This window comes from Triturus cristatus, chromosome 11 (assembly GCF_964204655.1).
Source record: "Triturus cristatus chromosome 11, aTriCri1.1, whole genome shotgun sequence".
NCBI lineage: Eukaryota > Metazoa > Chordata > Amphibia > Caudata > Salamandridae > Triturus > Triturus cristatus.
In genome coordinates, this window is record NC_140594.1 from 136,557,380 (window position 1) to 136,569,894 (window position 12,515).

The 12,515-nt window shown below is 44.9% G+C and overlaps 1 protein-coding gene across 6 annotated transcripts in view; it reads left to right on the forward strand.

The window, feature by feature from the left end:
- Window positions 1-12,515, forward strand: part of CIT (citron rho-interacting serine/threonine kinase) — a 1,313,172-nt gene that overhangs the window by 831,558 nt on the left and 469,099 nt on the right. For all 6 annotated transcript variants that reach the window (XM_085636268.1, XM_085636269.1, XM_085636271.1 and 3 more), the window contains exon 29: window positions 4,095-4,235. In XM_085636268.1, coding sequence (XP_085492394.1) covers window positions 4,095-4,235 — 141 coding nt within the window. The remainder of the gene's footprint in view (window positions 1-4,094; window positions 4,236-12,515) is intronic.

The following is a 12,515-nucleotide window of genomic DNA, read 5'->3' on the forward strand; positions in this document are numbered from 1 at the left end:
TACTTTAAATAAATGAAAAGACAAGAGGCGTTTGGCAGAACAGGAACAAGCTGGTTTAATTAAACGCGGCCGGGGGAGCCTGGACAGAATGCATCTGCTCAAAATTTATCGATGTACAAAGTTTTGGCTGTCGGTGTATACAGTTCATGAGGTACAATAAAATATTCTCTACATTCCAAACCAGCGTCTTGGTTGTAAACCATGTGTGCGGAGCACTTGAATCACTACTTGTGGCGTGCGTGCCGTGTCCTGATTGGTTAAGTGTACCAATCTACATTTAGTCTCTAGCTTTGAGGTATTCCTAGGGAGCAAGGGCCTATGGCCAAACAGTTTTATTGGGGCCAATAACCTTGGACTTGTTTTTGGTTCAAGTATCTCTCTGTGGAATCGAGCAGGGTTTTCCCTGGATTAGTGTTTGCTTGTAATTTATGAGGAACCTCACCTGTGACCTGCCTGACCACGTATCTCTGACTCGGGGTTGATTAGCAGGTCACCTTAGGTGAATCCGACAGCAATGATGTGAGTTCATCAGAACTCATAAAAGTAATATGGCAGCCACTGGTATAATTTTTGTTAACATTACCAATATTGTGCTTACTGTTGTCATCTTGCACATTGACATTTTTCTTGTTGTTATCTAAGGTATGTTTGCTTTAGTCTGAAAATACACTGATGTTGTTCCTATTGGTAACAATAATATTATCGTAGAAGCCAGGATTACGACATACATTGGCATTGTTATTGCCGATATCGGCGCTGCTGTGCGGGCACAAGTTGCGGCATACATTGACATTGCATTGGCGGGCACTGTTGCGGTTACGTGGGCACAGGTTATGGCATATGTTCACATTTCATTTACGGATATTGCCGTTGTCGGGCCTGTACATATCATGACATTCGTTGACATCTTTTTCACTCATCCCAACTGTGTGTTTCCATAGGCAGCGCTGGAGGTCAAATTAGATTTTTGTCAATGTATTATTTCTAAAATACTTGAGGAAGAAAGAGGGTTTGATGGTTGGATGGGTGATTGTGGATTTGTGTTTAATAGAGAAATATTTTAAATCACTTGACGTTGTTGGTCCTGGATGCAATAGCTTTGTAAGTTAGTGTTTTCTTCATATGGCAAAATGTGCCACTGTATCTTTGCTGTACACTGATGCTGCGTGATCTGCTTCTTTGTGTGGGTCCTACTGTGTGCGCAGTAGAGGCACATGAGTTAATAGGACCTAAATATGGCTAGCAAGAACACCTTAATTCACCTACATGTGATTACAAAGAGAAAAGACAGGTGTGGCTGAGCATAAGTAACTCATAAGCCAGTCTACTTCACATGCAGTAGCAGCCATACAGAAAAGTGGACCATGCTGCATTAGAGCAAAGGATCAGAGGTACATTTTACCTTTCAGAATATTTGGTTGGTATCTGATCTTCACGAAGATTAAATATGCTGAAAATGTAAAAGATATTTGTACATTACTCTGTGAATGCAACACTGACATTTTTGACCATGCACAAATGCTAATCAAACCCCCAAATCATGCAGCTGCTTTTCTGATTCTTCACGGTTTTCCACAGTGTGATTTATGCTTTCAATCTAAATCATGCTCTTTCTATTCTCAGTGTATGGCTATCCTGCCCCCAGGAGTTGGGGCTTAAAACTTTCCCTATAACTGTTCCTTTTAGAGCTTTCTGTACTAAGACAACCCACACACTTAGATCATAAGTGGCTTTCACATTCACTTAAAAATGCACACCTTTACCAGTTCTGTGTTTTCCGGCAAACAGCATTGATAGGAACTTGCGCATCTCCCACTAAGCAAAATATAATCAAAGGCACTGACCCATTACTCTGTTACTGGATTTCTTTTTGCTGCTTTTAAGATCTATATGTCACAGAGGCCATATCAAGCGCTGCTTGAAAAACAAAATAGTCATGTTAATAAAGAAATGTAATAGTGTGGGATGTAAAGTATATTTGGATGCATGGATTAACCAAAATCAGACAATCTTCAGTCACTGCTTTGTAGATTGAAAAGTAAATTTTTCAGGTGTTTCTTGACATGAAGGTAGCAGGATTCTGTTCAGAGGTAAGGTTTTTCCATAAATTAGGAACCCCAAGGATTGCCATCCCTACTTTTGTTTCCAAAACACTTATTTGATCAGATGTGCAGATTTCTTGATAGAGAACAGTGGCATACCAGATCTTGAACACCAGTATGACCTTTCACCATGTAAGCTTTGGGCATAATGCCTCTGTAAGGAGCCAATAAAGAGTTTTTAGGTTGTCAAAATACGGTCCCATGATGAGCTGTTCTGGCTGCAGTTTTGCACTTTTTACTGTCTGGGGATGACTTTGTTTGAAGGCTGGGGTATGTGTTACGACAGTCATGCAAGCAGTCTCTGCAACAACATCTAAGTCTTATTGGGTGGTCCACAGACAGGAGTGTGAGTAGATCCCGAAGGAGGGAGAGTTTCAAGTTAGTTGCCTTGACCAGAACTCTGATTTGTGCGTTGAATATAAGATTCAAATGAAACATTGGGCCCAAATTTCTGATGTTTAGGGAAGAAATGGAAGGGGGTCCCAGATTAGATAGTCATTTGAAAGAAGGCGTCTCTTATGCAGTCCCTCCAGTGATTTGAACTTTAGCTTTTGATCCATTGGGATAAACATTGCTCCACAATGCTTGGGCACTTCTCCATCCTGATTTCACAAATAGTGTGTATCTGTGTCATCCTTCTAAATCTAGAGTTTTACAGAAGACAAAACTGGAAAAGCCTGCACGTATAGGTCCCCTCACTCCAGTTGTCAAGAAACAGACTAATACATTCTTGGGCTGTCATTGAAACCCCTTCCCATCCCTTTAGCTAATAGCAGAATGGTGTGGTTGACTGTGTAATCGCCTCATGAGATGTTAAGGAGGAACTGGGCAACCTTGCTGATGTTTGGTAATTTCTCTGACCAGCATTTTTCTTGTATATGACGTTTTTAGATTGGGCAATAGTTGGACAGCATCTGGTATTCAACAACAGGTTTCTGAAGGTGAGGGGTGATGATTGCTTCTTAAAAGGATGTGACATTGTGCCATTTAGCAGATAGATGTTAATTTAGGTTTATGAGGTCAATTAAAGTTGTCATGACTTCATGAATGCAGCAGGGCTACTCGAAAGACCATGTTTTACCTGATACTAGGCAGCTTCTTCAATCCAGATTAATTGGTAATGATTCAGGAAAAGGGTTTTACGTGCCCAGGATCCAAGGGACCTTCTAGGACCAAATTCTTTTTTGCTTGAAAGACGCCTAGCCCGGTTTCTAGTTTCATGCCAACTTTGCAGGGTCTGCTTGTGGGACTGTGTTGCAGACCTCTTGCACAGAGAGGTTGAGCAAGTCTCCCCTCCCTTGATGCAAGTCATGAGGTCAACTCTCATCTCTCCGGTGACTCTGTAGTCTTGCATCAGTTAAGCAATTACTATTTCTTTAGATTATTTTTAGTCAAGATAAAATGTGCCTTATCAAATCCAAGGGACTTTCTCCTAAGTTATTGCATCTTTGTGTGTGCTAAGTGCCATTGCAACTTTCTTTATAAGAAATGGATGATACTGAAATGTTAATATTGAAAGCATTGTAAGTTCTATTGGAAATGAAATGTGAATTGTGTTTCTCTCTCTCTCTCTGAGACACACACACACGCTCTTACCCTTCAGCAGCACCTCACTCCATTGGGCTTCAAAGAAGGAGCTCAGAAAGAGGAGTTGAATCATATTATTTTGCCCATTGTTGTCTTTTAGGGTTCACAACTGCCACTGTTATGACATTCTAGAAGTCTTTTAACCCCCGTTCTGTCAAACATTTGCTTCATTAGTGTAAATATCAAATTCCATACCACTACCGTCATGCTGCCTAAACTATTTGTTATGCTTAGACTTACGTAAGAGTACAAACTTCTGGCCGTTAATAAACAAGTCTTTAACCCTTCATGTTGCCTCTAAAACATAATAACAATAATTTTTTTAAGTAATTTGTGAGACATTTTATGATTCTAATCTGCTGTAAACAACTGCTTTTTAAGCACTTTTCTTCATTTTGATAACAGCAAGCCAAATTGCAACAGCAAATGGATCTACAGAAAAACCACATCTTTCGATTGACGCAAGGCCTTCAAGAGGCTCTGGATCGAGCAGATCTTCTGAAGACTGAAAGGAGCGATCTTGAGTATCAGCTGGAAAATATGCAGGTGAGAAAATGGGATTCAAATGGGATTAATGCCTTATTCCGTCTGCCAGAGTAATGCATTCCCTGTTGTAGAAACAGGTCAGCAAGACAATTCACATGCCCGTGAATTCTTACTCAACATAAGGGGTGTTCAATCTATCCAATGGAAAGCCAGATCCTTGCTAGATTTCCAGGGTAACAACTTACTAAAATGTGTTCCATTTAGTCATTGTGTGAATGTTTTTATATTGCTATCCAAAAAACCAACCTGGCAAGGATCCTTCCTTGATTTTGCGTTAAACATTCCTGTTCTAATTAATGCTTAATTCTTTAGGTTTCTCTCCCAACTCTGTTTTATGGTTCCTAACTGCCATTGCATATATAAGGGATTTGATCCCGGACATCCAATAAAATGTTACACATGTCTGTAGGCATTTACATTGTGAACACCCACACAAGATTTCTAAAATCTTTTTCTTTACAACGCAGGCAAAATACGTTTTATAGTCAAGACAACCTGACATTGCAAAGCAAATCCTCCAGTATAATGCTCTTCTCTTTATTGCTAGGGTTTGTCAAATATGGTAGCTATATTGGAAAGATCTGTGTTACCTCTCTTACAGAGGAAATTAATTATACCACTGGCGATTTACGATTTATTTTACACAGAACACGACTTTGTAAAAATAAATAAATGTATAAAAAAAACTCTCGTAACAAAATCTTAGTTTGCCATAAATGGCAACTGTAAGGGGAATGTATTTTTGCAGAATACCTCTTCTTGTAATCTTTAAATTCAGTAAGAACAGCCGCATTCCTTTCTGAGAAAGAAATAATGTCCATATTATAGATGAGGTGCACCAGAACCCGCAAGCCTAGGCATCTAGCGCTGTTTTTTAAATTTCTTTTATTTGTTTTTACTTAAAGAAATAAAGGGCATAATCAAGTTATCACTGTACTTGTTACATTCTCATAATCCATTCCATTTACGTAAGTAAGTCATTGTTTATTTGTACATGATTAATTAAAATCTCATCGAAATAAGTGTTTTAAAATTCGTAAATACATTACCTTAAGCTAAAAATTTACTTAAGATCAGTTAAGTAACCCTAAAGAGTTTTTTAGTTGTCATCAGGTGCTCTTAAGTCTTTTACGCATTAAATCAAAGAACGTTACGACCTGGCAGTTCAGTTTGGTATATTTCGGGTTAAAACACAGTATTACAGCTTGTCTACAAGTCTGTATGCCATACAGCTTAAAGAATGGGCTATGTAAGTTATGCCTTAAGTCATTCAATTTAGTGCAAATACAGATCACGTGAACAATGTCCTCCTTGCCTGTGTACTTGTTACATTCTCATAATCCATTCCATTTACGTACATGTAACATTTGCAGTCTTATACACCAGTACATATATAATCAGTTCGTTCAATGTGTAATTTAGACATCAATACCTTCAGCGTTATTGCTTCCCTCCATTGAGTATTCTTCCCGAATAATTGATGGTAATTCGCAAATACCTCCCCTATAGGCATTCCACTTACCCCATTTTATGATCCATTTTTTGGGGCATCCCCTGTGTATGTACACCGTTTTTTTCCGCCACCATCACTGTGTCCATGTCTTTACACCAAATTGCTGGGGTAGGGGTAGCCGCCCCACCCCAATTGCGGGCGATGTTCCTTTTTGCTAACATGATACCCAGAGTAGCCCAGGTCTGTTGTAGTAAGTTTAGGTCTGTTGTGTCCCAAATATTAAGTAAACAACATTTGGGCTCCCTTGGTAATGAATATCCACTCACCCTTGTGATCAGTGACCCATCACCACGGGGCAATCTCAGATTGTATGGAAGAATGTGCCAATCTCCCCACAACCTCTCAGACATAACGGGCTTTCAATTTTACCAATTTTGCAGAGGGTAGTTCTAGTATAGTAAATTCTATGAAGAATTTTAAGTTGTATCAGTCGTAGTTTAGAGGTAATCGCTACCCCTCGGGGGAAGAGAGCGCCTCCTGCAATTCTGCGTCATCCATTTCGCCCACTTCATCCTGCCACTTATTTCTGAGTTTTTCCATCGGGTCTGACATATTATTAATAATTCTTTTGTATGTTAGGGAGATTGCTCGTTTATCTAAGTAATCTGTCAATAATCTGTCCTCTAACTGGGACGCTTCTGGCAGGGTGGTGTTTGGGGGGGGGGGGGGGGGGGAGTATTGCCTCAAAGGGCATGTTTAATTTGTCGATAGCAAAAATATTCGGTTGGTGCCAGCTTGTATCTTGTTTGGAGCTGTGTGAGCGTTGTCATTTTTCCCTTCACTCAGAGATCTCCAACCTTCGATATCCTGATGAGGTCCCAGTTGTGGAAGCCTTTGCTTTTTTCTAGTCTCCCCAGCTTGTCAGTAACCCATAGGGGCGTCGCTTGAGTGAGCGTGTCGTGCCACCCTAGTTTTTTATGTACTAATTTCCACGTTTGGAGTGTGTGGTGCGTCGGACCTAGCAGTGGACGGGTCTTATTATAGAGTTCTCGATGCAGTCCAGTCGGTCCTAGCTGTAGTCTGTCAAGAGCATAGGCGGGGTCCGTGTAAGGGACATGAATCCATTGGTTCACGACTGTTAATTGGGAGGCCCAATAGTAACATTGTATATTAGGGAGTGCGATACCATCATCGTACCAGAAGCAATACAGTTTGACCATAGATAGCTATGCGGGCTGGCTTGTGGTCCCATAAGAGTTTAGTTACTTCTGCCTCGATGGCCCCGAAGTATGTTTGCGGGACTGGGAAGGGCGTGTTTTGGAGTGTGTAAAGAAACCGGGGGAGAGCCATCATTTTAAAGAGGGCCGCTTTCCCAATCAGTGACAATGGCAGTGATTGCCAATGTTTAGTGTCTTTTTGAAAGCGTTTTAGAGGGGCTTGGAGATTCAAGGTCATAAATAATTCCGGATCTCGAGTGATGTGGAACCCTAGGTACTTGAAAGTATCGTCTACTACTTTTACTGCGCAGCCAGTTGGGAGAAGTGGGGGACGTCCTTTCAGGACTTACAAGATTGATTTTGCCCAGTTGATCGTATACCTTGAGTAGCGACCGTAAGAGCTACAGATACCTAGAAGACAAGATAGTGAGCGTCACGGGGAGGCCATATACAGGAGGATATCATCCGCATATAATGAAATGCGGTCTTCCAGGTCTTCAGTCCATTCAAGTCCCCGGATAACTAGGTCTTGACGAACCCAGGCCGCCAGAGGCTCCAGAACTAAAGCAAAGAGAAGGGGCAATAGTGGGCACCCCTGTCGCGTGCCGCGGTGTAACGAAATCTCTCTCGACCTACGCCCATTGGCTACTATTTGGGCCACTGGGTCAGTGTATAGTAAGCGGACCCAGGAGCAGAATTTCGGTCCGAAGCCCAGTTTGCGGAGGACAGCAAAGAGGAATGGCCACTCGACTGTCTCAAAGGCCATGCGAGTATCTATAGATAGCACCACGGCCTCTTCCTGAATAATATGACTATGTCCAAACACATTATGTAGGCGCCGAAGGTTTAATGCTGTATTTCTGCTGGGCATAAACCCGGATTGATCTGGATGTATCAAGTTTGCTAGGTGTGGCGTGAGTCTATTAGCCAAGGCTTTAGCCAAGATCTTGGCCTCGGCGTTAATCAGCGATATAGGCCTGTAGGAGGAACAGTCCTCTGCTGGTTTTCTGGGCTTATGGATGGCCACTGTTGTCGCAGTTCTCTGATCACAGGGTAGCTCCCCTTTTTCTAAACAGTCTTTGTACATTGACGCCATGTATGGTGTGAGTGTCGTCGCATTACGCTTGTACCACTCGATGGGGATACCGTTTGGTCCCAACGCTTTACTGGGCTGTAAGTCGTTGATTGCCAGCGCAAGTTCGTCAGCGGAGCGTTCGTCTTCCAGGATCTGGGCCTCGACTTCTTCCAATTGAGGACGTTTGATATCTCGGAGAAACTCCTCCGCGTCAGCTTGCGTATGCGTGGTTGTGGAGGCACAAACCTGTTCGAAGTGGTCCGCTAATAGGTCCACTATACACTCGGGATCTTGAGTCAAACCACCCCTGGGGAGTCGGAGTTCTGCCACCCATCTGTCCGTCTTTTCTTTTTTGTCGAGCCAGGCCAGGAGTTTTCCGGCCTTGTCCCCAGCCTCGTAAATTGTATGTTGGGTTTTGGTGAGACGCGCTTTCGCTGCTTCCCAGAGAAATTCCTTGTACTCTTGTTGCTTTAACTGAAGGAGATGGGCATTAGCGTCTGATGGGTCCTGACTGTGGGAGCTTTCCAATTCCTCTACTTCTTTTTCTAATGTCTATATAGTTTTCGCTTTTTCCTGTTTGTGATGTGTGATTAGTGAGGTGGCCTGCCCACGGAGCATTGTTTTGTAGGCTTCCCAGAGGATGGCTGGGGAAGAAACGGAGGATACATTTTCAGTGAAATAGTGCTTGGTGGTTACAGCTAGCCCCTCCCTATTTCCGGAGATTTCAAATACCTGGGATATATTGGGAATATGCGGTTCTGTGCTGTAGAGTACCAAGTATATAGGGCACTAATCGGGGAATGGTCAGAAATGCCTCTTTGCTAAGTGAGATACTGTGTGAAAATTCCTTAGGTCGGTTGCAGGTTCTAGAGAGGCTATTGTGGGCCCCGAGTGATAAGTATATTGTTTCAGCGAGGGGAACAGGGTATGCCAAACATCCACCATCCCCATCGCGTCCAGGAAATCTGTCAGTGCCAAGTGTGAGCGGTGTTGCTGTCTTGGGGGTTTAATGTCATTTAAAGTGGCGTTGAAATCGCCACCTATTATTAAAGAGCCATGTGGGAGGCGTAGGAGGAAATCACTGAGTGCTGTAAAAGCTGAGGAGTGGAGCGCAGGCGGAATGTGGACCGATACTACATTGATTATACGACCTTCCCATTGACACGAGATTGCGGCAAATTGGCCTTGGTCATCCTTGTATGTGTGCTTAACGATGATGGGGTATTGCTTCTTCAGGAGAATTCCTACCCCCGTGAACCGGATGTGAATTCTAAATGGACAGCTAGCTTAAAACCCCATCTGTCTAAGGCCTTACATACTGTCCCCGCCAAGTGGGTTTCTTGGAGTAGGGTTATTGCGGGAGCTTTATGTTTCAAAAATTGTAGGACTAGCCCCCTCTTTAGTTTATCCTGGAGACCATTAACATTCCAGGAGATGAGCGGTAAATACTGTCTGAAGGATGTCATGGGGTGTGTAGGTTCACGTGACTACGGCATGAGGTCTTTGTGTCGCATGTACAGGTGTTGGCTGATTGCGCTCAGACATTGTAGGAGTATTAAACATGGTCAGGTCATGTGCCCAAGAACATCAAAAATCAAAGAAAAATGAACTGCCCCAGAATATCTCGAAACCCTCCCCCCATCCTGCTTCCCTGCAAGACGGTTGTTGAATTTCCCACCACCCCAACTTTGCAGAGTGCCTAAGACCCATAACCAATTTCCTATGTAAGGGGTGGGGGGTAGAGCCCTTCTCGCTTCCCCTGGGGCGGGGGCGTCAAACACTGGATTAGTGATCTTCACAACTAGCATGCAAGTAAATATATAGAGGAGATTATTCTATAGCATACAGAAAGTCTTAACTGATGATCAGCCGTCACTTCCCCTCTTTAATGTCCTTCATCGACAGCTCGCCAAGGCGATGGGTTGGTGTTCGTTGCTAGCAACAATGGTCCGTTGTCATACTCCTACGACCTTAAATGTTGTCGACAGCGAATACCCATCACAGATAGGGAGTTATGTAGAACCCGCCCTAGTGTGAAAGCTCAACAGGAGTAAGTCAGTTCTCCTCGGACCGTCGTTCGGCAGCTAGAGAATCGGTCATCTGAGTAATGGAGCTCTGCGTGGAATGATTCTGCTCATTGTTCAGACCAGGTTGTCCCCGATGCTGAACCGGGCGCCATCCCTCAAGCCATTCCTGTGCCTCTTCTGGGGTAGTGAAGAACCAAGGCTTCCCATCTGCCTCCACCCTCAATTTTGCTGGAAAGAGCATAGAGTATATAATCTCACAGCTTCTGAGTTCTTGTTTTACCGCCAGGAAATTCTGCCATTGTTTGGCCACCACTGTAGTATAATCCGGAAAAAAGGAAATTGTACTCTGCTGGAATCGAAGTAGCAGGCCCGCTCTTGCTGCCTGGAGGATAACATCACGGTCGCGAAAATTAAAAATCCGTGCAAGTATAGGCCGCGGGGGCGCCCCAGGTCGTGGTTTACCCCCGGGGACCCGATGGGCCCGCTCGATTGAGGTAATTGGAGAAACCTCTGGGCTGCAGATGATTTTGTACGATATCTTCCACGAATAGGTCCAGTGCCGAGCCCCCTGCGTCCTCCGGCACCCCCACCAGTCGCACGTTATTGCGGCGGGAGCGGCCTTCATGATCTTCCAGTTTCGCCGCCATGGTTTTGTTGTCAAGTTCCGAGCGTTGCACTTGCTTTTCAATGCGGTTGTGTCTGCATTTACATTCGCTGTTATGGACTCAACTTCTGTTACTCGGGAACTCAATTTACGAAAGTCCGCTCGGATAAGCGTGAGTTCAGTGGTGACTGTGTCAATCCGAGATTCTAAAGAGGTGTGGACTTTATTCAGGGTGGACATGATGTCTTGCAACGTGATTTCTTTCTCCGGAATGGCAGGCAGTGCGCCAGTCTCGGTTTGATCATGTACCTCTTTGTCAGACTTGGTGTAGGCGTATTTTTCCAACTTGTTCTGTTGGGTCACTCGCTGGCTCTGGCCCCCCATCTGGCCCCGCTTCTGTGGCCACCTCCACAGGTACCAATGGACTGAGTGCAGTAATCTCCGCCACCTGACAGTGTCACCCAATGGTGCACGCGGCCTGTCGACTTTCCTGCTGTTTGGTGTGATGAAGTATAGGGTCAGGAGTGGAGCCGGGACAAAAGATGGGATGTGTGCAGGCACCGGGTGCAATGTATGGCACTTCTGGTATCCGCGAGTTCGTACGCCAGATGTCTAGGTCTATACCAGAAAAAGGTTTGCGTTTAGACGGCAGTGTCTCAGAGAGTTCAGGGTAAAGCAAGTAGGCCTGGACCCTGTTGAGTTTCAGCGCAGGATCTCTGCCTCCTACAGTCAACAACAACAGAGGCTGGAGGAACTATGAAGGTCTCAGTTTTGAAGCACTGAGCGATATTCGTAGGAGCAACAGTGCAGGTGCATCCAGAAAATAGGTCCCGGGTTGGTCTTCACACCAGCGGCGAGGGATAAGCCTCGTGTGGAGCCTAATGCGGCAGGCAGGCAGTGTCTGTCATGGCACTAAAGCGGTATAGAGGAATGGCAGTACCTGAAAGGAAGTGCAGAGCTGGGGGAGTCTTCACTCCAGCAGGAGACCAGCTGTCGATGTTTCCTCCCCGTCCTCCACACCACGGGGGTCCAGATATATATATGCGGCAGGCCCCAGCTGAGAACCGGCTATGCCGGAGAAAAGTTCTGTGTGCACTGCAGCTGGGAGCGTCAGCGGGCTCACCACTGCCCCCGGCGGTGCCAGGTGTCTCCCTCGCGCCGTTCCCTGCTCGCCACAGGAGGTCGGGCCTCGAGGGGGTCTCGCACCACTGCACACAGTAATTACAGCGCCGGGATCCAAGCAGCGCGCTCCCCGGGAGTCGGTGGAGTTCCGTCGGAACCTCTTCTGCCACGCAGCGACGTCAGGTTACGTCCCAGCAGTAGTCTCCGGTCTGTTCGCGAGTGCAGGCCGCCAGGGATTTTAGGCGATCACAGGCTGCAGCGACTGCATCAGGAGCCAGGCGAGGTGTCGTCCAGGTGCATGCAAAGTTTCAGCACCTCAGCAGATCATTTTTGAGGTAGGTGCGGATCAATGTGGCGGATTAACGTTGCTTTTGCCCCCTAGAGGGCTCAGAGCTCTAGAAGACGGCGGCCATTACGTTCAGCAGCCGGCCACGCCCCCTAGTTTTTTAATTGGTGTATGTCATGGGACTTACTCAGGCAGAGCAAATGTATAGAGCTCTACAAGGTGGAGCTTCATGGATCAAGTAAGGCAATTGTAGCTTGACTCCTTCTCTTAATACCTTATCTATTTGGAGAACCAAACTCGGCACAGGGCAATGTCAGTGAAGCAACCTTGACCATGCCACAACAGCCTCTGTAAGCCCAGTTTACAAAGTGAATCAAATCAGATTCCAGAATTCCTCCACTTACCCCTTTTTTTCATCACCACACCCACCCTAGGTTTTTATAGTTGGATATGTCTATGCTCCATAAAATGTATATTATTCATTTGGAGGGGAGGG